The sequence below is a fragment of the Stenella coeruleoalba genome, assembly GCF_951394435.1.
Source record: "Stenella coeruleoalba genome assembly, chromosome: 15".
Taxonomy (NCBI): Eukaryota; Metazoa; Chordata; class Mammalia; order Artiodactyla; family Delphinidae; genus Stenella; species Stenella coeruleoalba.
The window spans coordinates 61,421,037-61,446,713 of NC_137161.1; the positions used below are offsets into that span (position 1 = coordinate 61,421,037).

The 25,677-nt window shown below is 41.4% G+C and overlaps 1 protein-coding gene and 1 long non-coding RNA gene across 7 annotated transcripts in view; one reads left to right on the plus strand and one right to left on the minus strand.

The window, feature by feature from the left end:
• Window positions 1–4,485: 4,485 nt before the first annotated feature.
• On the minus strand, window positions 4,486–21,403 carry LOC307198302. Its single transcript, XR_013831607.1, has 5 exons — window positions 21,316–21,403; window positions 8,367–8,448; window positions 6,980–7,065; window positions 6,346–6,437; window positions 4,486–5,299 (listed from the first exon to the last, which is right to left on the minus strand). It is a non-coding gene; the product is annotated as an uncharacterized lncRNA (long non-coding RNA).
• A 224-nt stretch (window positions 21,404–21,627) lies between these two features.
• The window catches only part of RRN3 (RRN3 homolog, RNA polymerase I transcription factor), a 28,423-nt gene continuing 24,373 nt past the window's right edge, over window positions 21,628–25,677 (plus strand). For 3 of the 6 annotated variants that reach the window (XR_013831512.1, XM_079944222.1, XM_079944226.1), the window contains exons 1-3: window positions 21,628–21,748; window positions 23,223–23,328; window positions 24,489–24,545. Coding sequence is in view for 5 of the 6 variants with exons in the window: in XM_079944222.1 (XP_079800348.1) it covers window positions 21,660–21,748; window positions 23,223–23,328; window positions 24,489–24,545 (252 nt within the window). In the remaining variant the exon portion in view is untranslated. The remainder of the gene's footprint in view (window positions 21,749–23,222; window positions 23,329–24,488; window positions 24,546–25,677) is intronic. The other 3 variants (XM_079944223.1, XM_079944224.1, XM_079944225.1) reach the window with 3 other exon arrangements.

Genomic DNA, 25,677 nt, shown 5'->3' on the forward strand with positions numbered 1-25,677 from the left:
AACTTTGTAAGGAAAACTAAAAGGGAAGAAACTGAAGACACGGGGATGGGTAGGGGAATTCACCTCTAGGCCAGCTATTAACCAGTAGAAGTATGTAATAGTTCAGTCACTAGGAGGCAAACAGGTAAGATCGGAATTAAGATATCTATCAACAGACCCTAATCTAGCCAATTCTTCACCAAAACAAAGAAAAGCCTTTAACTCTGAAGGTGACAATACCTGAGACCAAGCTGTACTCCTAGCTGAGGAGGGGAAATTCCTAGAAGAGGGTCCTTGCCTTTTGCTCTCCTTCAGAATGTCGCCCTCGTTCTGGAAGGTGGGAGCGAGGGGAAAGGAATGTAGATACGTCCCCCCTCCCTACGGCGGGGACAACAGACGACGGTCAAGAGAGGTAAACTCTCTACTCTCCGAGGATCCCCGAGGGAACGAACACGCGAGGGTAGCACAGGGAGGGAGCACTGCGCATGCGGAGAAGCCGGCCCCGCGGGCGACGGGGCGTACCGCGCATGTGCCAGGATCTGGGGACGCGCCCGTTTTTTTTTTCCTCAGAACAGGTGAGCGGCGGCTTCTCTTTCCCGCCCTCTCGCCCCGCCTCCTGCTTGGCTCGCCCCCAAGGCGTTGCCATGGGGACCAAGCGGCCACAGCTGGCCTGTGGCGGTGCCGCCTGCCTGGTCGCTTTTGCGGACCTGGTGGCGGCGACAGTGGGAGCTCATGGAGCTTTCGGTTAACGACGTCGACAGGACCAAGAAGCGGTGTGGTCTGGGCCGTTGCAAGCATTTCTTTTGGTTGGGCGTCGCCTTCGACACGGTGGGCGCGACCGTGATGTTCACCGGGGTCTTCGCCGATCTGCTCTTCTACGACCTGTTGCTTTACCTGGGTTCCATCATCATCTTCCTCAGCCTCCTCTGGTGGGTTTTCTGGTACAGCGGTAACATCGAACTGTCTTCTGAAGAACCCTTGAACAGGCCCTACCACCTGCCTTCCGCCACCACGCTGGAAATCCTGAGCCAGACCATCAGCAACCGTTTCTCTTTCAACATGGGCAGCGTTTCCAACACCTTTATGCGGATGCGGCCGCGGCGGCGGCACCGCCAGAGGTTCCTGCAAGGGAGTGCTCTGGATATGACCGTCACGGGCCAGGTCGAAAACCAGCTAGACCAGGACAAAGACGGGATGGAAGGTGCCAAGGAGAGCGGCGACGCTCAGGACTTTGGCAGCGAGGATCTCCCCAAACCTGAAGCTGTCAAAAGTTTAAAGGGAGTTTGCTCCTTGGGCCCCAATGCGGGTCCCCTAGGCACTGACGCTAGTCTCCCAAGGTTTGTTAAAGGACCATGGACCCATCTGGTGCAGCCATTCACTCCATCTCCTCTGGACCAGCCTCTCACTCCAGCCATCCTGGCTTTTAAGAGCCTGCCCATAGTCCCCGAGGCCTCTGCTAGCCAGCCTCTGCCTATGCTGAACTCTGAGACCCAGCCTGTAGTTTCCTTGGCCTCTACGAGCCAGCCCCCTGCAGTTACTCTTGCCTCTGTGAGCCAGCCTGCTGCCCCCTTGGCCTCTGCTAGCCAGCCTCTACCTATTCTGACTTCTAAGAGCCAGCCTGTAGCTTCCTTGGCTTCTACTACTCAGCTTCCGGTCCTCTTTGCCTCTGAGAGCCTGCCTGCTGTCCCTTTGTCCTCTACAAGTCAGCCTCTGACCATCCTTACCTCTCAGAGCCACCTCCTGGTGCCTGTGGCTTCACAGAGCCACCCCCGGGTACCTGTGGCTTCACAGAGCCACCTCCTGGTGCCTGTGGCTTCACAGAGCCAGCTCCAGAATCTTGCTCAGGCCTGTCAAACTCAGCCACCACCTCTTCAGGCTTCCCAATCCCAGGGTCTGGCCACCCAGGTCTCTCTGCTCCAGCTGCTGCCCACCCAGTCTTTTCAGACCCAACCTGTGGACCTTCAGGCGGCCCAGGCTATCCAGGACTTTCAGGCCATGTATCACACCCAACAGACCTCCCAGAGCAGCTCTTTAGTCCAGAGGATTGGACCAAGCCAGTCTCCATCTGCCCAGGAGTTTCACAGAGAGCCAGTTGCTTTTGAGACCCCACCACCAGCGGGCCAGGAGCTAAGTCAGAACCCCCCTGACACTGCATCCCTGCTCCCTGAGTCCCCAGCTGCTCAAGCCCAGCAGTCAGTGCCCCCCGGCAGGGCGCCCACCCCCGTCCCGGAGAGGAGGAGTCGCTCTCTCTAGCACAGAACCAGACCCCAGCCCTCCGAGTGGCCCTAAGGCCTCCACCAAGTAAGTGACTTTGGAGGAATACCTGCAGTATTCCTTAACTGTTGCCGGGTCCATGTTCTGGTGGTTTCCTCAACCCCCTCTCTTCAAAAACATTAAGTTACTGGAGGTGAAGTGGCCTCTTCCTTCAGGGATTAGATCATTTGAACTTTGGTAGGTTTTGAAACCTAGTGCTCTGAGTGGATGAGTTACTGTTAAGGTTTTATGGCTCTCCCAGCCTGATGCTTTATTTCGACTTGGTGTGGAGAGGGTGTTAATTACCTTCCTTCAGGGCCTCTAAGGTGGGGGGACTCTGCAGTGTTTCTGAAACAAGATGATTTTAGGTGGTACAGGGACACAGCACAAATAGCAGTGAGCCTTCCAGTGGGAAAGTTATTCCCTTTTCAATTCTTTTTTCAATCTTTCTGATTATATCAAGGAGAATGCCCTTAGTTTGGGGTTAGTGATCTCTAACACCTCTGTAACACTTTGGTAGGCAACACCTGCACCCACCTAGAATTTAATACCATTTGTGTTAACAAAGTTATTTCAGTGGATAACTTCTATTCATGCCCAGTAATACTGGTTTCTCTATTTATTGATACAATAGTGATGGTTCTTTTTTGAAATCCACTTATTTAAGTAAAAAATACTTTACATGAGTCAATGTAAAGGTAAAAATTAATTGTAGAGTGAAACTTGGAAAGATTCTGAAATTTGGAAAACATTTGGTTATTTATACTAAATCGTATGCACTTTCTATTAAATCCCAAGACCCTTTATTCTGACCTATTGGATGAATTTTGTGGTTAAAGTTATTGAGGAGGAAGTTCACTTAACTCCCAAACCCTTGGCAATTGGAATGGTAGAAAAGATCATGTGAAGGTCAAAATTGGTGACCCTGCTTCTCAGGGGGTTAAGTGCTGAGTGTCAATATCCTGGTCTTTCTCTCTAATCCTGTTGATAAGTTATTTGGGGGGGCAGGGAGGAAGAGTATGGGGGGCAGAGCAATACTTTGAAATTATGTTAATGCTCCTTGTTTAAATGCTACCAACATATTCAAGAAGGTGTTTATCCTAATTTCATATTGGTTGGTTTCATTTCCAGCGTGAGATACAACTGAATATTAGGTGGAAGTCAAACTCTTTATTTCCTTATGATTTTCTCCAATTCGCCTTTAAGAGAATGTGTAACACTCTCTAGGTATATAAACACATATATATTCTATAGATAATCATAGGGGCAAAGTATTTTAGCTCTTGATTTTGTACAATTTGGACACGTGGATTCTAAAATGAAATACATTCAGTGTTTTATGTTTATCTCTTTAAAAATTTTTTAAGAGCAAAACACTGACAAACCATAATAATTCCAGAAGTTAAAGATTTAGTATTATTGAAAAAGATCATTTTTTCCCATTAATTCTTTCAAGTAATTCATATGATCGAAATAATTCTCCATGTAATTCTTAAAGGAGCACTTACTAAGTGCCAGGAATAATGGTAAATGCATATAAACATGAAAGGATGCAGACCTTGCCATCAGAAAGTTTAGAGACCCTGTTCTCTAAAGAGGAGAAAATTTTAGACAAGGAAGGAGAAGGGGTAGGCTGGTGTCTACCTGATAATTTTTAGTGGAATAATTATTTTTGACAGGAAGAGCCATGCAGTGCCTTTCAAATAATTAATTCACTGACCCGGCATTTACTGAATTTCTAGCAAGTGCCAGGCATTCCATTAGGCATTGGGGATTCAGAGAGAAGGTGCCCCTGCTCTCCAAGTGCTCACTGTTCATCAAGGCAGACAGATCTAGGAATAACTAACACAGTGAGCTGTAACATGAGTCTACTCACAGTCTTCCAGAATACAGGGTGAGGAATTTTTCAATTGGATCCTAAAGTAGGTGTCTATTGGTTGAGGAAGATGAGAAGAACATTCCATGCATGGGGGAAAATCATCAATAGAAAGGCTCAGAGGTTTAACAGTCAGTCCATGGCTTGCTGGCAACACATTTGGGAAAGGATAATCCGATGCTGGAGTCAAGAGTGCTTGGGGTTGGGTGTGAGGAAGTGGGAAACCTTTGAAGGCTTTTTAAGAAGGGTACTTGTGTTCATAATTCTACCTGTGGGCTCTGTTCTAAAGTAATGGCAGGTGGCCAATAATTAGAGAATAATTGCTAAGTTCTCTGCCAGTTAGTTCTAAGGGGAAAACAGTCCTCTTAGATGTTACAACAGTTTCTAATTAAAGTGTAGGGGACTTCCCTGGTGACGCAGTAATTAAGAATCCACCTGCCAATGCAGGGGACACGGGTTCGAGCCCTGGTCCGGGAAGATCCCACATGCCACGGAGCAACTAAGCCCGTGCGCCTGTGCTCTAGAGCCCGTGAGCCACAACTACTGAGCCCGCATGCCACAACTACTGAAGCCTGCACGCCACAACTACTGAAGCCCACACGCCTAGAGCCTGTGCTCCACAAGAGAAGCCACCGCAATGAGAAGCCCACGCACTGCAACAAAGAGTAGCCCCCGCTCGCCGCAAGTACAGAAAGGCCGCCTGAAGCAACGAAGACCCAGCACAGCCATAAATAAATAAATTAATTAATTAATTAAAAAATAAAGTGTAGGCTCCATGGGTATTCATCCCGGAAAACACTGTCAGGTGTTTATTTACTTGTACATAACATTTTTTTTGCTACAAAGATTGTTGCCAGGCCGTTTCCAGATTCTTGGATGTTACCACCATAGAAATGATATTGTTTCCACAAGACCCTTAGGCAAGCAGAGGTTTTTATTCAAAGAGGTAGCATGTGCACAAAGGAGAGGGCGGAAAACTACAACAGCAAGAAAACAAAGCAAAACAAAACTTCCAGCTCCTAGAGTAGAAGGGGCGAGTTGCTTTTATAACAAAAGGGAGGGTTCGTCTCATGGATCACTGATAATTTCCAGAAATCATCCAACTTCTTTGATCATCAGCAGGTGGCCCCATGATGGCTATAAGGAATAGGGAGTTGTTTCTGTGAGGGTGTAGAAATGCATGAGAATTTTCTGCAAAAACGCACAGGAACAGATAAGGTTAGTCTCTGGGACTCAGACCCCCGGGGCCTTTGTTTTTTAGCTTACAAGGCCTGTTTTTGCCCAAGGCCGTTACCCTGGTCCTTTTCCGAAATGGCTGTGCTCTTGTCTTCCTGTCTCAAGATGACGTCAGGTAGAATGACACCATTTTGTTGCATTTCTCTGTACTGACGGTAGGATAAGTACCTATCTAAAATGGAGGTTGACAAATTTTTTTCTATAAAGGCCCAGATGGTAAATATTTTAGGCTCTGTGGGCCAAAAGGCAAGATCCAGACTATTACGTGGCTGCTTATATAACAAGAGAGTAACTACTCCCGCCCCACCCCACCCCCTTTTGCTGGGGGATGGGCTGTATAGCGGCTTTGACTCCAGTTGCACGGCTGGAGTCATCCACCTGACCAAGAGCAACTGGCCCGAGGCAGAGGGAGACCAGCCTGCCTGGCCGAGGCAGAGGGAGACCAGCCTGCCTGGCCAGGTTCGCAGCCAACAGAGTGTATTTCACTCTGCCCCAGTGACACCCAGGCCCGAGGCCGTCATCCTCTCCTCTCAGAGAACCTGGCTGTCTCATCTTTGTCTGCTGGCCTGAGGAGAGCTGATTTGCCCAGTCCCTGACTCCCAGGTTGAGATTCCACCGTTGGATGCCTGCCATCTGCCGTAACGTTCAGGCCCTGAGGAGACGGCAGGCCAGACAGGCAGGCACAGGGAGCTCTGGGGAGAGCAGGAGTGGAAACCGATCCCCGGGGTTTAGTCCTGGAGGCTCCCAGCCATAGACCACAGCAATGTAAAAGCACGGAGTGGGGAGAGGTGCTGCTGGCATCTAGTGGGTGGAGGCCAGAGAGGCCGCCCAACACCCTATAGTGCTCAGGCCAGCCCCTCACAGCACAGAATTATCCCGCCCCAAACATCGTCAGTGTGAAGTTGAGAAACCCTGATCTAGACTAATAAAAATTTGCGCTATAGTTCATTAGGCACTTAAAAAAAAAACCACTTTATTTTGATCCTCAGATGATGCATTACCTCTTAAATAGTAATGGTATCTTCTCCACTTGACCATGAGGATCTCATTCATCTTTGTTTTGTTCATCTTTGTATTCCCATTTTGTATAATTCTGAATCAACACACACATATGGGGCATTTATTAATAATAATAGCTAACATTTATTGGGTGTTCATAATACACTACCCACTGTGCTTAAGTAACTTACAGGCTTTATCTCATTCGTCACAACCATCAGAGATAAGGCACCATTATTATCTCCACTTCAAGGAAGGGAGATTTGTTATTGGAAGGTTATGTAATTCTTTTCAATGTCACATAAATGGAGGAGCTGGAATTGATGTGTAATTGATGTATAATTTGTTATAAGGTGTATATTATAAGCTTTCCTTCCAAGCGATAGTTATTAAAGAACTTTTTTCTTAAGCCTATTAGTCATAACTTGGGCTGTAATACCCCAGATCAGTCTAGGGTTATTTCTCTGTTGAAAGCTTTATTTCCAGAGAGAGAATGAAAATCAACAACTCTTTCATTTTTTGGTTCCTCTCTATGTTTGTAAGTCTCATCTCAAATAAAATTGCTTTTTTCTTTCCAGAGCTCACCAATGTTCCTACAGATTTAAGTGCCAAGTTTATAAAAGCACAAATACTTACCTTAATCTCGATTTGGAAACCTCCATCTGGAGCCCTGGCCTGTCTCAGCACTGCAGACTTGACCAGCTGCCTCCACCAAGTCTGTGCTGCAGAGTGGGGAGAATTTTCCAGCCCCAGACAGTAAAGATGTTTATTGCCAGAATTTGAAGCCATAATAAACTATGCTGTTCCAAATGAACTTCATTTTAAAAGAAGTTGGTTTTTAAAATAGACTTCTCTTGTGAAAACATTCCAGCATTCTAAGCGGAAAATCATGTCTCACATACTCTGGGTGAATGTGTCAGTACAAATCCCACAGAAACGGACATTGAAAATTGCAGCTCCTTGTATTTAAGGATGCTTTGTGACCTCGTTAAGCTATCAGAAAGGTTAATACAATCAGGGTATTATAACATGTTACAGTTTATTTATATGTTCATTTGATTTAAGCAATATGAGTTTCCCTTTTTCCCAAGGATTTAAAACCTGCTGATTTGATTGCATATTTTAATGATAATCAAATAAAATTCATTTGGGACTGCTCTCCTCTTATGTTCTTTCTTTGTATCAGTGAATTGTTTATGCAAGAATGGTCTAATATAGGGATAGTTTGCTTTTAAATTTTCCAATTATAGGCAAAAGTACATTTTTAGGTGGTATGGTACTTTGGATCAAAACTTCCAAAAATTTAGTTGCTTTTATATTTCTTCCCCTTTTCTGCCCTATGCTTCATTATTTCTATGTTTATAATTTTTAAAAATTAACTCAAGTTGGAAGACTTCATGCATTGCAGATACTTGGAAAAAAGAATAAGGGAAGGACATTATGCTAAGTGAAATAAGCCAGTTTCAACAAGATATATACTGTATGAGTCCACCTATATGAGATTTCTCATATCAGAGAACCAAATTCAAAGAAACAGAAAGTAGAATGGGTAGAGTGGGGAACCAGTAGTTGTTTAATGGGTACAGAGTTTCAGATGAAAAGAGTTCTGGAGGTTGGCTGTACAACAATGTCAATGTACTTAACTCTACTGAACTGTACACTTAAAAATGGTTAAGGTGGTAAATTTTATGTGTATTTTACCACAATTTTTAAAAAAGAATAATTGGATTAAACCAGCAATTTATAAACTATATGACATTTATCAATTTATTTTTAAGTAATAATATATGCAACAGTTGAGCTTCTGTATATAAAATGAACCAGGTAAGCACAGCTGTTTTAATAACACAAGAACTATAGTTAGGAACTCAGAGAAAAATCAACTTTAACGTAGTACAGAACAAGCGACCAGGTAAGTGCAAAGGACATTGTTGGGGGTGTGCCCACACGCACGTTTCAGGAACCTACAGAAGAGCCTTTTATCTTGCAGTAGCTAATCAATATTTGTATGGTTGGATTTTACCTTGGGTAAATAGAGGTGGTTCTCAAGAACTGTGATTAGTGAACCTCAGGTGCTACCACAATGCCAGGAAGCAGACAGTCACCTTGAAAGAAAGATAGAAACAACTTTAATCATCTTAGTAAATATAGATGTTTATGTATTTTAAAAATACAAGGTCCCCAAATGACCGGCTGCCTGGAGCAGAGCTGCCCACCAGCCTGGACTCCACACGGGCCTCGACATGAAGGAGAAAGAAATCTCGTTATTCTTAAAAAATAAATACATAAATCAACCAATAAATATAAAATAAAAACACTGTCTGGTTTATTTTCCCCCCATTTCAAAAGAAATGTTTTTATACTACTCAGCCATAAGAAAGAATGAAATTTTGCCATTTGCAACAACATGGATGGACTTGGAGGGTATTGTGCTAAGTGAAATAAGTCAGACAAAGACAATACTGTATGATATCATTTATATGTGGAATCTAAAACATGTAACGAACTAGTGAATATAACAAAAAAGAAACAGACCCACAGATACAGAAAACAAATTAGTGGTTACCAGAGGGGAGAAGGAAGGAGGAAGGAGCAAGATGGGAGTAGGGGATTAAGAGGTACAAACTATTATGTATAAAATAATCTACAGGGGACTTCCCTAGTGGCACAGCAGATGGGACTCCACGCTCCCAATGCAGGGGGTCTGGGTTCGATCCCTGGTCAGGGAACTAGATCCCACATGCATAGCGCAACTAAGAGTTCACATGCCACAACTAAGGAGCCCTGGAGCCGCAACTAAGGAGCCTGCCTGCTGCAGCTAAGACCCAGTGCAACCAAATAAATAAATAAATAATTGTTTAATAAAATAAATAAAATAAGCTACAAGGAAATATACAACACAGGGAATATAGCCAATATTTTATAACAACTTTAAATGAATTATAACCTTTAAAAATTGTGAATCACTATATTGTACACCTGTAACTTATATAGTATTGTACATCAACTATACTTCAATTAAAAACGTGATATAAAAAAATAAATATATAGGATGAACACATTTTTAAAGTTTAAATCTTTGGGTAATATATTTCCATATTACAAAATCCAACAAGCATAAAACAGCACAGAGTAAAGTCTCTCTATACTCCTCAGCACATTGCTACTGATAGACATTAAAAATGTTATTAGGACTTCCCTGATGGTGCAGTGGTTAAGAATCCACCTGCAAATGCAGGGGACATGGGTCGAGCCCTGGTCTGGGAAGATCCCACATGTCGTGGAGCAACGAAGCCCGTGTGCCACAACAACTGACCCTGCGCTCTAAAGCCCACGAGCCACAACTACTGAGCCCATGTGCCACAACTACTGAAGCCCATATGTCTAGAGCCTGTGCTCCACAACGAGAAGCCACTGCAGTGAGAAGTCCACGCACTGCAACAAAGAGTAGGCCCCACTAGCCACAATTAGAGAAAGCCCACGTGCAGCAACAAAGACCCAACACAGCAAAAAAGTAATAAATAAATAAATATATATATTTTTAAAAATGTTATTGGTTTCTTGTAAATCCATTCATTCAAATACATATATACAATACATTCATTATATAACATTCATTTATATATATAACGTGCTTATACTGTACCTTCTAGTGTTTTTTTCAAAAAATTTTTTTAACATCTTTATTGGAGTATGATTGCTTTACAATGGTGTGTTAGTTTCTGCTTCATAACAAAATGAATCAGTTTTATATATACATATATTCCCATATCTCTTCTTGCTTGCGTCTCCCTCCTTCCAACCCTCCCTATCCCACCCCTCCAGACGGTCACAAAGCACCAAGCTGATCTCCCTGTGCTATGCGGCTGCTTCCCACTAGCTATCTACCTTACGTTTGGTAGTGTATATATGTCCATGCCTCTCTCTCGCTTTGTCACAGTTTACCCTTCCCCCTCCCCATATCCTCAAGTCCATTCTCCAGTGTGTGACTTTATTCCTGTTTTACCCCTAGGTTCTTCATGACATTTTTTTTTCTTAAATTCCATGTATATGTGTTAGCATACGGTATTTGTCTCTCTCTTTCTGACTTACTTCACTCTGTATGACAGACTCTAAAATAGCTCAATTTCGTTTCTTTTTATGGCTGAGTAATATTCCATTGTATACATGTGCCACATCTTCTTTATCCATTCATCCGATGATGGACACTTAGGTTGTTTCCATTTCCGGGCTATTGTAAATAGAGCTGCAATGAACAGTTTGGTACATGACTCTTTTTGAATTATGGTTTTCTCAGGGTATATGCCCAGTAGTGGGATTGCTGGGTCATATGGTAGTTCTATTTGTAGTTTTTTAAGGAACCTCCATACTGTTCTCCATAGTGGCTGTACCAATTTACATTCCCACCAACAATGCAAGAGGGTTCCCTTTTCTCCACACCCTCTCCAGCATTTATTGTTTGTAGATTTTTTGATGATGGCCATTCTGACTGGTGTGAGGTGATACTTCATTGTAGTTCTGATTTGCATTTCTCTAATGATCAGTGATGTTGAGCATCCTTTCATGTGTTTGTTGGCAATCTGTATATCTTCTTTGGAGAAATGTCTATTTAAATCTTCTGCCCATATTTGGATTGGGTTGTTGGTTTTTTGATATTGAGCTGCATGAGCTACTTGTAAATTTTGGAGATTAAACCTTTGTCAGTTGCTTCGTTTGCAAATATTTTCTCCCATTCTGTCTGAGGGTTGTCTTTTCGTCTTATTTATGGTTTCCTTTGCTGTGCAAAAGCTTTTTAGTTTCATTAGGTCTCATTTGTTTATTTTTGTTTTTATTTCCATTTCTCTAGGAGGTGGGACAAAAAGGATCTTGCTGTGATTTATGTCATAGAGTGATCTGTCTATGTTTTCCTCTAAGAGTTTTATAGTGTTTGGCCTTACATTTAGGTCTTTAATCCATTTTGAGTTTATTTTTTTGTATAGTGTTAGGGAGTGCTCTAATTTCGTTCTATTTTTGTGTATGGTGTTAGGGAGTGCTCTAATTTCATTCTTTTACATGTAGCTGTCCAGTTTTCCCAGCACCACTTATTGAAGAGGCTGTCCTTTCTCCATTGTGTATTCTTGCCTCCTTTATCAAAAATAAGGTGACCATATATGTGTGGGTTTATCTCTGGGCTTTCTATCCTTTTCCATTGATCTATATTTCTGTTCTTGTGCCAGTACCATACTGTCTTGATTACTGTAGCTTTGTAGTATAGTCTGAAGTCAGGGAGCCTGATTCCTCCAGCTCCGTTTTTCTTTCTCAAGATTTCTTTGGCTATTCAGGGTCTTTTGTGTTTCCATACAAATTGTGAAATTTTTTGCTCTAGTTCAGTGAAAAATGCCGTTGGTACCTTGATTGGGATTGCACTGCATCTGTAGATTGCTTTGGATAGTATAATCATTTTCACAATGTTGATTCTTCCAATCCAAGAACATGGTATATCTCTCCATCTATTTGTATCATCTTTAATTTCTTTCATCAGTGTCTTTAGTTTTCTGCATACAGGTCTTTTGTCTCCTTAGGTAGGTTTATTCCTAGGTATTTTATTCTTTTTGTTGCAATGGTAAATGGGAGTGTTTCCTTAATTTCTCTTTCAGACTTTTCATCATTAGGGTATAGGAATGCAAGAGATTTCTGTGCATTAATTATGTATCCTGCTACTTTACCAGATTCATTGATTAGCACTAGCAGTTTTCTGGTAGCATCTTTAGGATTCTCTATGTATAGTATCATGTCATCTGCAAACAGTGACAGCTTTACTTCTTCTTTTCTGATTTGGATTCCTTTTATTTCTTTTTCTTCTCTGATTGCTGTGGCTAAAACTTCCAAAACTATGTTGAATAATAGTGGTGAGAGTGGACAACCTTGTCTTGTTTTTGATCTTAGTGGAAATGGTTTCAGTTTTTCACCATTAAGGACGATTTTGGCTGTGGGTTTCTCATATATGGCCTGTATTATGTTGAGGTAAGTTCCCTCTATGCCTACTTTCTGGAGTTTTTATCATAAATGGGTGTTGAATCTTGTCAAAAGTTTTTTCTGCATCTATTGAGATGATCATATGGTTTTTCTCCTTCAATTTGTTAATATGGTTTATCACAATGATTGAACTGCGTATATTGAAGAATCCTTGCATTCCTGGGATAAACCCCACTTGATCATGGTGTGTGATCCTTTTAATGTGCTGTTGGATTCTGTTTGCTAGTATTTTGTTGAGGATTTTTGCATCTATGTTCATCAGTGATATTGGTCTGTAGTTTTCTTTCTTTGTGACATCTTTGTCTGGTTTTGGTATCAGAGTGATGGTGGCCTCGTAGAATGAGTTTGGGAGTGTTCCTCCCTCTGCTATATTTTGGAAGAGTTTGAGAAGGATAGGTGTTAGCTCTTCTCTAAATGTTTGATAGAATTCGCCTGTGAAGCCATCTGGTACTGGGCTTTTGTTTGTTGGAAGATTTTTAATCACAGTCTCAATTTCAGTGCTTGTGATTGGTCTGTTCATATTTTCTATTTCTTCCTGGTTCAGTCTCGGAAGGTTGTGCTTTTCTAAGAATGTGTCCCTTTCTTCCAGGTTGTCCGTTTTATTGGCATAGAGTTGCTTGTAGTAGTCTCTCATGATCCTTTGTATTTCTTCAGTGTCAGTTGTTACTCTCCTTTTTCATTTCTAATTCTATTGATTTGAGTCTTCTCCCTTTTTTTCTGGATGAGTCTGGCTAATAGTTTATCAATTTTGTTTATCTTCTCAAAGAACCAGCTTTTAGTTTTATTGATCTTTGCTACTGTTTCCTTCATTTCTTTTTCATTTATTTCTTATCTGATATTTATGATTTCTTTCCTTCTGCTAACTTTGGGGTTTTTTGTTCTTCTTTCTCTAATTGCTTTAGGTGTAAGGTTAGGTTTTTTATTTGAGATGTTTCTTGTTTCTTGAGGTAGGATTGTGTTGCTATAAACTTCCCTCTTAGAACTGCTTTTGCTGCATCCCACTGGTTTTGGGTCATCGTGTTTTCATTGTCATATGTCCCCCTCCCCCTTTTAAAGTTTCTCTTAAGATGCAAGAGGGAAAAGATATGGGAACATATGTATATGTATAACTGATTCACTTTGTTATAAAGCAGAAACTAACACACCATTGTAAAGCAATTATACTCCAGTAAAGATGTAAAAATAAATAAATAAAGTTTCTCTTAAGTTGTTAATATGCAAGTTAAATCTGACTTTACAGGTTTGTAAACTCCTTGATGGCTAAAATCCTCTCTCTCTTTTGTTTCTCCCACAGGTCACATAATATACACTGAAGTATTTTGGACTTAGTTTTATTCTTCTAATAATTAAGGTCATACTTGACATCATCCTGAAACAGAATCAATGTGTGTTCTATTCAACACCATTCTAAGCATTTCATTTAATGTCTCTGGCATAGTCAAAACTCAGTTGTGAGAAGGCTAGAGATAGTGACAGTGAAAAACAAAATAGCATTGTTCAAAGAGTCTTATTTTTACCTTTGGTCTTACCCAAGACTTCTAAAACTGGAGTTACTAAAAAGTGATTAAATTGTTTTATTTTTTATTTAGTACATACTAAGTGCCAGATACTATACGAGGCACAAGGATGATTCAGTCTCTGCAGAAGTCATTTCCTTTCTCTCTGTTTTCAATGTTGTACAGCAAGAAATTAAGGGCTGAGTAGTCCATAACTAGATAATCAAGCCCAAAATAATCAGGCATTGGCTGCGGTTTTTAGTTTAAAAAGCCATAAGAAACAAACTATAAGTAATAGGATGCAAAATATTTAAGGTGTTACTGCTGGGCAATTTATGAATTATTTTCTTCTTTTCTACAATAAATCCATCTCTCTATCTCACAGGTCAGTTTTCAGCTGACTGCAACTACATTTCTCATGTTTACATGAAAATAAATGGGCAAATACTACTGTCATTTAATTAAAACCCACTCTGTAGTGCTCACTGTGCCATACTCTGTGGTTTGTGCTTTACACGCTCTAATCTGATCCTTACAATAGCCCTAAAATAACTGAAAAAAATTGTTATCCCCATTTTATAGATAAGGTAACTGAAGTTCTGAGAACATTTAGGCAGTTGCCCAAAGTAATAGAGTAAATGACAAATCTGGGGTTTGATTCCTATTCTTTGTGACTCAGCTCTAAAGGGTGAAACTCCATCAGTAAAACCCATGAAACAGTTTTTTAATTTTAAAATTAATATTGTTAATGTGATTATTTACCCATCCCCCATGTTCTATGAGTTAATATACTTCATTAAATTAAATAAGCATGGAAGACTATATGCCTTTTAGTCACCTGCACAAAAATAAGGAAAGAAAACTGCATTTTGACAAGTGCCAAATACCATAAATTATATTAGAGTATAATTATAGACTGTATGTAGTATAAGGCTTCCAATATTACAGTCTGCAAAACTAATGTGAATTCCCCACCATGTTAAGATCTCTCATAGTTTGACTCTGCTAGACAAAATGGCACAAGGGTCATTACTTATGATTAACAAAGTGATGCAGAACTTTGTTGTAAAAGTCGAAAGGGGCTGTAATTAGGAGATTAACTTATTTATGCAGTAATCTGGTTTGATCAGCCTGAGAAAGGGTACTTTTCTAGTTCTTGTTTCTGAACGGAGTGAGCTGAAAGTTTAACCCTGTGAGCTAGGTCAAGGTGTACAGCTCTAGAGCCTGATGCTCTTTCTGCGGTGCCACTCTTTCTCCTCAACGTGCTTTTATATCACACAGTATGTATTTACCACACGAGTTTAATAAACAGGGAATGGATCATACAGCAAAATATAGTTCTAAGTCTTTCTTTATCCTCTGTTATATAAGTAAATTTTTAGTTAAATGATTTAGTGTAACTGAGCAGGACCCTGTGGAACCTTCCCGGGACAGATGACCCCGCCACAGCCTCCATCCTCCACCTGCCTCATGTTTGTAGAAAAACTTTAGCCTCCTAGGCCTTCCCCCAGTTCCAAAGAATAAATTTAATCTGAGAAATGAGAAAATGCAGAGGAAAATAGGCAAGCAAGACAAAATAATAGTTTTGCTATTAAACAAAGTCAAGGACATTTAGTACCTCCTCAAGGACTATAGATAATATCCTGAGCCATATCCTTTGAACTGTTTTGCAGATACTGGAACCCCCACAAGGTAGAAGAAGTTAACTGTATACTGCCCACAAGCACATAGACCCCAGGCCAGTTGGAACCAGAAGGCCTAGCTGACCAAAGATTTATGGCTCAGATAATGTTCCAACCACAAGTGAGACATGATGGCTACTTCTGTGTGATCAAGACAATCATCTCTGAAAATAGAAGATTGCCCCCTCCCCAGAATGTAGCCCTTTCCTCTTTTCCCTGTGTAATCGCCAAGCAAAACCTGGGGAGTAGGGATTTGGTTCTTTGGGACATGACTCCACCTTCTCCCCAGGATTGCTGGCTTCCTCAATAAAGCCATCTTTCCTTTTCACCCAACACTTGCCTCTCGGTATTGGATTCCTGAGTGATGATCAGGTGAACCTGAGTTCAGTAACATTAGTATGGAGAAATTTTTCCAGTACCATTATCAGATTATATCATGGTGAATTGCTGTTAAATAATATATTACTTCTTCTGAAATTTAACATCCACTTAGCTTAGATCTCTGTACTTTGTGTCTTGCTTTGCAAAAGGCTAATATAATTTGAATATAAAGAAGGAAAAGGAATGAGTATTTGTATTACAAAAGGATCCCTGGACAATTATTCATTTATTTCAGGATTCCAATTTTGGCTGTTTTCTCAGTGGATTCTCTTCTTCTCACCCACCACCACCCTCCTCCAAATGACTGTTACCTCAACCCTGAACTGACTGAAATCCTAAATGATATCCCATTTTCTATTCTTGCCATGGGGTCTTGCACACACTTTTCTTCCTACCTTCAAAGCACTGTCCCCTCACAGTCTCCTGACCCCTTCACCCTTAGTGATTTTTTTTTTTGGCCACGCCACATGCGAGATCTTAGTTTCCCAACAGGGGACTGAACCCGTGCTCCCTGCAGTGGAAGCGTAAAGTCTTAACCACTGGATCATCAGGGAATACCCGCTTAGTGCTTTTTAAATTTCAACTCAATAATCACTTTCTCAAGGAAACTTCCCAGAACTCCCTAAAGATATAAATTATGCACATTATAGAACCCCACAGCACTATGTATTCTCCTGTAAAGGAATTAATAGGTTTGTAAGTGTGATCAATGATACATTTGATCAATGTCTGTTTCTCTCACTAGTTGGCAAACCCCATGAGGCAAGGACCATTACTGCTGTTGTTGTTGTTAGCTGACCACAGACTTCCAGTGCCTAGCACAGGGCCTGGTACCTAGGTGTTCAATAAATATTTGTTGAATAGATGAATATAGATATTAACTACTATTAGACTGAAAGTCTGTCAGAAAAGATAAAGTTGAGGTTTGGTAGTTCCTTCCAACCAAAGATCAATTAGAAAGACAGATAAAACAAAGTTCTGAAATTATGCAAATAAAACAATAGAAAATGTTATTGATTCATAACTTAAGTCAGATGCAGTTGTCTTCTAAGGAATTTAGGGAAGAAATTAAGGCACTTTTCTCTGTAGCATCCTTCTGGTAAAACTCTGAAAAACATTCCAACTAGGCGTTAAATAGCATGAAGCTCTTGCGCATTACCACCATTTCCCAACAGAATAAAATGGTAATATTTTTTAATATCCTCCAAGAATATTAAAGGCAAAATTGAAAATTTTATGACTGTTTACAATATAATTTTGTATACTGTTTTACCTTTTTTTCTCTAGTTGTTTCTTATACATTTTGTGTCTTCAACTGGACTAAAAGTTCACTAAGGCCCTGCTTCATACCAGTGGTTCTTAATTTTGGCAATATTGTCTCCCAGGGGCATTTGACATGTCTGGAGACTTTTGCTTTTCATAATGGGGAGGAGGGGAATGCTACTATCACCTAGTGGGTGGAGACCAGAGATACTGCTAAACATCCTACAATGCGCAGGACAGTCTCCTCCCCTCATAAAGCATTATCTGGACCAAAATATCAATAGTGCCAAGGTTGACAAACTCTGCTTTATACTTCTCTGGGAAAAGGAAGGCTCTAAATTAATGGTCTTAGGATATATTTATACTATTATTTAATAATGTATTAAATACATTATATTGTATGTAATTATCTATTATAATTAGATAGCAATACAATTTATATGTATTTTTATTATATATAATTACATATACTGTGTGTAAATATACTTTAATTAGTAAACATATATACATTATTAATTAATATACATTAACTATATGTATTAAAGATACACAGGGACTTCCCTGGTGGGCCAGTGGCAAAGAATCCGCCTTACAATGCAAGGGATGCAGGTTTGATCCCTGGTCAGGGAACTAAGATCCCACATGCTGCGGGGCAACTAAGCCCATGCGCCACAACTACTGAGCTCACGTGCCTTAACTAGAGAGCCCACTTGCTGCAAACTACAGAGCCCATGTGCCCTGGAGCCCGCGCCACAACTAGAGAAGAGAAACCCCACATGCCACAACTAGAGAGAAGCCCACACGCTGCATCAAAAGATCTCTCATGCCTCAACGAAGATCCTGCGTGCTGCAACTAAGACCCGACGCAGCCAAAATAAATAAAATAAATAAATAAGTAATAAAGATATATAGTTGAGATCTTGCATTAAGGAATGGCGTTTTTGTAAAGATAAGTGACATAAAATAATTGTTGACTGTTTTTGGAAAGGGAAAAGGGACAAATGTGATATCTATTATTGGCTTTGCTATTTAGAAATTGTTCATTTGAATCATCCCTGCCATATAGTGATTTGAAAAACATTTCTGGAGCATTAATAGTGACATTTTCATCTACAGCAAAGGTACAATATGACCTCACCTCTCAAGATTGGGTTAGAGGAGGGCGCCTGACTCAAATTTGGCCAGTGAAAAATTATTTTCCGGTGCTTTAAGATATCCTGTATCCTTAGAACAAATTCTCCTTTTTTGCTTAAACTAGCTTGAGAAAGTTTCTGTTACTTTCAAGCCAAGAGGCTTTAACCAAGAGAACTACTCTAGGGATGACTGTAAAATTCATCTCTAGGGGAACACTGCTCTTTTGAAAAACAGTTTAATGGGTCTTCTGGGTATATGAAAGTAAAATTTCATTCTGGAGTGAAGAAGCTCAGAAAAATTATGAACGGCTGTAATGCACAGTAATGTAAAGGGATGACTTCTTTGTGAGCAAGGCTGCATCTTTTCAGGAGCATGTTAATTCTTGTTTGCTTGTTGTTGTTGAAGGAGAGGTCTTTCTTATTATTTTTTTTTTATTAGAGTTGGAGACAAAAAGAGATCAGAGTCTGGGAAAGGCAAGATTGGATAAAGGAGGCTTTTCCCTGGCCAGCTGAGTTGGCCCATGGAACACAGTGAGTAGAGGATCCCCAATGAAGAAACATGACCAAGGAACTCCAATAGTAGATTATACTATCTAGTTTTAGGATTTTTCTTGCACTGTGCTCAGGTTTCACTGAAAAAACATTTTAACTTAGAAGTCTTGTCTTAACTGTGCTTTGTGGGAATAAGGAAGGAGTTGTGCTCAAGCTTAAGGACAAGGTATTGCTGGCAGTGTGTAGTGGCACAACCACTTTGGAAAGCTCTTTTTTCCTTTTATTTTTTACTGAAGTATACTTGATTTACAACGTTGTGTTACTGCTGTACAGCAAAGTGACTCAGTTATATTGATACATATATATACATTCTTTTTTTAAAGAGTATTTTTTAAAAATACTTATTTATTTATTATTTATTTATTTTGGCTGTGCCGGGTCTTAGTTGCGGCATGTGGGATCTTTAGTTGCGGCATGCGGTCTTCTTAGTTGCAACACGTGGACTCTTAGGTGCGGCATGCATGCAGGATCTAGTTCCCCGACCAGGAGTCAAACCTGGGGCCCCTGCATTGGGAGTGCCGAGTCCTACCCACTGGACCACGAGGGAAGTCCCTATATACGTTCTTTTTCATATTCTTTTCCATTATTTATTTTTAAATTTATTTATTTTTGGCTGCACTGGGTTTTTGTTGCTGTGCGTGGTCTTTCTCTAGTTGCGGCGAGCGGGGTCTACTCTTCGTTGTGGTGCATGGGCTTCTCATTGCGGTGGCTTCTCTTGTTGCAGAGCACCAGCTCTAGGTAAGCAGGCTCAGTAGTTGTGGCTCTGGGGCTCTAGAGCGCAGGCTCAGTAGTTGTGGCGCATGGACTTAGCTGCTCCACATCATGTGGGATCTTCCCAGACCCGGACTTGAACCTGTGTCCCCTGCATTGGCAGGAGGATTCTTAACCACTGCGCCACCAGGGAAGCCCTCCATTATGTTTTATCAGAGGATACTGAATACAGTTCCCTGTGCTATAAAGTAGGACCTTGTTGTTTACCCATTCTATATATACCAGTTTGCATCTGCTAATCCCAAACTCCCATGGAAAGCTCTTTGACTGTGTCTTGTATACCCCCCAAGCCAGCAATTCTACCCTAGAAAAATTCTTGCACATGTGAATCAGGAGACTATTATAAGAATATTCATAGCAATGTACATAACAGTGGGAGGGAGTGCGGAAAGAAAAAATCTAAATGTTGGAGATAAGAAAATGGATTTATAAATCATGGTATGTTCATATAATAGAACACTACAAAGCAGGGAAAACACAATTACATACAACAGGGATGGATTCTAGAAGCATAATGTTGATTGAAAAGAAGCAGCAGCATAATACAGCATGGAAGTAATTTTATCATTGAAAGATAAGTGAAAATAAACAGTATATTGTTTGGGAATATATATGGTAATTACATAAAGAAAAGTTGAAATGATTTTTAAAAAATCAGGATAGTGATTACCTTGAGAGGAAGCAGGGAGAAGGTGGGATATGGAAGGAGCACACAGGAAGAATCAATAATACAGGTTGTTTCATAAGTTGGGTGTACATTCACAGGTGTTCACTTTACTATGTTTGATAACTTACATTAATATATATTCTTTTTTACATATCAGACTTTCTAAAAATGAAAGAATAAAGTAATTGTCAAATTGCTTGACAGTACAGAGTTAAACTTCTACTGGCTGAGAGTGCAAAGAATTGTTTTGTTTTGTTTTTTAAGCTCTGGAGGTGGAGGGGTAAAGATTCCCACTTAAACAGCTGTCTTGAACATCTTTGTGAGCTAGGGCGTAATTTCCTCTGTTTTGGGGACATGAATGATTTCTGCCCAGCATTCCGCAGGAACTCTAAAGCAGTGAGCGAAGAAATGGTGAGACCATATGGAGACAGCAGAAGGACAGTTACACTGTTGCAAAAACAGAACAGTGCTTTATATTCAACAAGTTGCTGTAGCTGGTTTACGTCCTTTTTATATAGTTCTATACAGTTTCCAAAGGTTGCAACATTTTCCCTTCTTAGAAACTGAGGGGAGGGACACTCCCTTTTTCCCTCTGCCTCCTTCCCACCCACCCTGCTTTGGCACCTGTTGTTCCCTATGCTTGGAAGACCCTTCCCTGCTTTGTTGGTCGGCCGACTCGGTACCTCCTTTAAAATTTTAAGTTTAAGGGCTAATGCCTTTTGGAAACTGTCTTCTCTCACTCTCTGATTTCTCATCCCAGCATCATCACAGCTCTGAGATTTCTGGGTAACTCTCTTCATGAAACCTGCTTCCGGGAGGGTAAGATTAGCTTACCCAAGCTAATCTGCGAGGATAGCGCAGTGGGGACGGAGAAGCGGGTTCCTGGGTCAAGCCGACTTGTTCAAACCCCGACCCACCTATGTCTCTGCGGGTTTGGATTAATCACAGGGCTTCGGGTTCTTCAGTTTGATTGAGGAAGGCTTTGACTCCAAAAAGTTAATACTCGACATACCCAGCCACCGCTTAGCACCTCCCGGTGTCCTCGCCCTTTCTCCCGGAGCCTCAGGGCTGGACCGAGTCATCCTACAAACGTCTCCAGTCTTAATACTGGAGGTGGCCTCATCGCCGCACCTCGCTGGGCGGAGAAAGTCCTCCAAGCGGAATGAGGGGCCTGATGCAGGGGGCCGAAGAGACCGCCTTGGCGGCACTCTAGCCGCCGAGGTCACTCAGCTCTCCCCATGTGGGGTTCCTGATTGGCTGAAGGCCGTCGCTCGCACACTCGTTTTCCGGGATGGAGGCGGTCCTAGAAGGAGCACGACTTCCGGCGTAAGGTGCAGTCGTCGCGTGTCCGGTCAGATGGCGGCACCGTTGCTTCACACGCGGTTTCCCGGAGATGCCGCCGCTTCGGCAGCTGCAGTCAAGACGCTGGCCGCGTCGAGGACCGGGTAAGAACCAAGGACGCTTCCTTCTGCGCGTCTGGGACCAAAGCCCAGGACCGGGATTAGGGGAGAGGAGCTGAAGAGTCTGGGACAGAGCTAACGGAGTGGGGTGGGAGCAGAGGGAAGAGGGTCACTTCATGTCCTCAAGAGTGAGTCCATGCCCCTTAGATGGGTAATAAAAGTGGGAGAGGGGATGGAAAAATGAACCTATTCGCTGTTCCATAGTCCCTCCTTTCTCCCCACTGGTTCCCTTATAGCATCCCAGGCCTGGGTACTGCATTCTGTTCCTTTACTCTTTCCTCCTGCTTCTTCGACTAGCTTTGGAAAGAGGTCCCTGGGCTATTTGGGTTATTAGCCAAATGCTGCCACTGACGGAAAATTGCGTCTTACGTTTTGCTTGTTTTTTTAAAATTTGTTTTGACACACGTTTGTTTAACAGTGTTTATATCTAGCTCAGCTTTTAAAGCCCCTAACGCCCGTAAAACACTTCGGGGTTTAACTTTGAGAGTCCTTAGCAGGATGCTATGTTTTTTCACTAATCTCTGTTTAAAAGAAGCAAACTTTGCGGAACACTTGGCATAATATCACTCATTTTATATATATATATGTATATATACATATATATATGTGTATATATATATATATATATATATATATGCAGGCTCAGCGGCCATGGCTCACGGGCCCAGCCGCCCCGCGGTATGTGGGATCTTCCCCTACCAGGGCACGAACCCGTGTCCCCTGCATCAGCAGGCGGACTCTCAACCACTGCGCCACCAGGGAAGCCCGTATAATATATTTTTTTTAAGTGCCTACTTTTGGCGTTAGGCATGGGGGACAGTATATCAAAAGAGACAGTGTCCCTGGTCTCAACAGACCTTCAGTCTAAGGAGGGAAAGACAGTAGATAAGTAAACGATGATTTCAGATAGAGGTAACTGCTGTGAAGAAATAAAACAGTGTGATGGTAGGGGAGAGGGAGAGGATGGGTACTTTCGATTTCTGATGGGGAAGGTCTCTGACATTTGAGCTTCAACTTGAATGAAGACAAGGGTCCAACCACGTACACATCTGGAGAGTGTTTCTGACAGAGGGAATAATAAGTAAAATGGGAATCTGCTTGGCAGGTTTGAAGAACAGAAAGGACCCTGGCTGCAGTACAGTAAGTGGTTAGAGGTGAGGTCAGAGAGGTAGGCAGGGGCCAGATTAATGTAGGACCTTGAAGACGATAAAGAGTAGGAAACCTTTGGAGAATTTAAGCAAGAGAGTAGAGTAGCATGATCTGTCTTAAGTTTTTGAAAGATCATTAGATCACTGAATGAAGAGTGGATTGCTGGGGGACTCAAGTGGAAGGAGGGAGGCCAATTAGGAGACTTTAGCAGTAGTCCCACTGAATGATGTTGTTTCAATAAGTGTTGGCTGTTATAGCTTTTATTTTTCCCTGTCATGCACTTAATGGCTTGATAATCTTGGTTCTATAGGCTTTCAGATATGCTTGCACTAGAAAATGATTTCTTCAATTCTCCCCCAAGAAAAACTGTTCGGTTTGGTGGAACTGTGACAGAAGTGTTGCTGAAGTACAGAAAGGTAAGAGGTGATAATGTGAGGTTGGTGGGTTTTTTTCCCAGCTTTATTGAAATATAATTGATATATTGAGGTTTGATTTTTGCTAGTCAGAATACAATTATAGCTGTTATACTAAAAACCAGTAGATAAATAAAATGGATTTTAGATATCAATATTGAAATCAAATAAATTTAACAACAGCACGGTGCTGTCAGTTCAAAATTAGAGTAGTAACCCCTTTACTGAGGTTTCACATCTTCAAGTGCTTTATTTACCTAGTGTCTTTTAAAATCTTTAGCAAGTAGTAGAATAAAAAACCATTAGATCAAAGCATTTTATTTCTTTTTTTAAAAATAAATTTATTTATTTTATTTATTTATTTTTGACTGTGTCAGGTCTTTGTTGCTGTGCATGGGTTTTCTCTAGTTGCGGCGAGCGGGGGCTATTCTTCATTGCAGTATGTGGGCTTCTCATTGTGGTGGCTTCTCGTTGCAGAGCACGGCTCTAGGTGCACGAGCTTCAGTAGTTGTGGCACGTGGGCTCAGTAGTTGTGGCTCGTGGGCTCTAGAGTGCAGGCTCAGTAGTTGTGGCACACAACTATGTTGCGGCTTAGTTGCTCCTCTGCATGTGGGATCTTCCCAGACCAGGGATTGAACCTGTGTCCCCTGCATTGGCAGGTGGATGCCTAACCACTGCGCCACCAGGGAAGTCCCACATTTTATTTCTTAAGGAATTACCAAAGCATTGCTTTGGGACAATAAACCAGCTCTATTAATGGGGATTTTTTTTTTTTTGGCTTTGTTTTTGTGTTAGTTTAGAAGTGATTCTGCTGTATCTCAGCAATGGTGGGAAAATATGCATTACTGTCCATTTTTATATGTAACCTGCATTTATATCCATATATATGATTGGATAGTATCATGGAATATTGACTATCATATTCAAATGTCAGTACACAGGTATAGCTAAATATGAATGGCCTGTTGTCATTTTCTTATTTCTAAACCCCCTAGCTACACTAACATGAGTTTTAAAATTTTCGTAGTCAGGATTTTATAATCCGCAACTGATATGTGTATGTTACAATGTTCTTTTTGTAAAAGTTAAAAATCCTGCTGTTGGTCTTTAACTGGAAACCCAAGCAAGGAAAAATTCATTTTTTTTTCCCCCTTCCTGTTAAGGGGGAAACAAATGACTTTGAGTTGTTGAAGAACCAGCTGTCAGATCCAGAGATAAAGGTAATTAATTTTGTGTTTGATTATTAGCAAAGTTGTTGCCACTTTGTAGAGACATTGGTTTGCACTTTTGGTCCTATTCCATTCTCTAGAACTTGCTCTATGATCCTTCTTTAATGGTTCTCAACCAGGGGCACTTTTGCCCCTGAGGTAATTTGGTGATGAACTGGAGACTTTTTTTGTTTTTTTTTTTTTTTTGCGGTACGCGGGCCTCTCACTATTGTGGCCTCTCCCGTTGCGGAGCACAGGCTCCGGACGCGCAGGCCCAGCAGCCATGGCCCACGGGCCCAGCCGCTCCGCGGCACGTGGGATTCTCCCGGACCGGGGCACGAACCCGCGTCCCCTGCATCAGCAGGCGGACTCTCAACCACTGCGCCACCAGGGAAGCCCATGGAGACAGTTTTGATTGCCACGACTGGGAGAAGTTGGAAGAGTGCTACTGGCATCTAGTGAGTGGATGATAGGGATGCTGCTAAACATCCTACAATACACGTGGCAGCCCTTCACAGCAGTGAATGATCTGGCCCCAAATGCCAGTAGTCCTGAGGTTGAGAAACCCTGCTTTAATTTTTCCTTTTTAGAACCTTTCTTCTATGCTGCATGCAACTCTCATGTCTCTCCAGTTCTAAAACAACAAAACAAAACAAAGAAACAACAAAAAATGACTTGTCTTTCAAACTACTACTCTTTCAGTGTTTTTGGAAATGGTTCAAGGTATATATACCTGTCATGTAGTAACAACTCAGTAAATGTTATTTCCCTTTTCTTCCTTTATTGCCCAGTTTTGGAAAGAATAGTCTGTTACTGTGGGCAGTGGTAGTTAAATTGCCTGGCATTAAAATCCCAACTCCATTGTTTCCCAGTGTATGATATTGGGCATGTTGTTTAACCTCTTTGCCTCTGTTTTCCTCCTTGTAAAACCAGAGAAATGAGAGAAGTACTTTAAATGTAGCTGTTTTAAGAGGATCCAATGAGTTAATATACAAGAAGCATTTAGAACAGCCTCTGACTCAGAGGACTTTGTAATTGTTAGTTGTTGTTCCTGTTGACAGTCTGCATTTTCTCATTTCTCATTCATGTTTAAATCCACTGTTAAGTCCACTGCTGTATTTACTATGACAGAAGTTACCAGTGA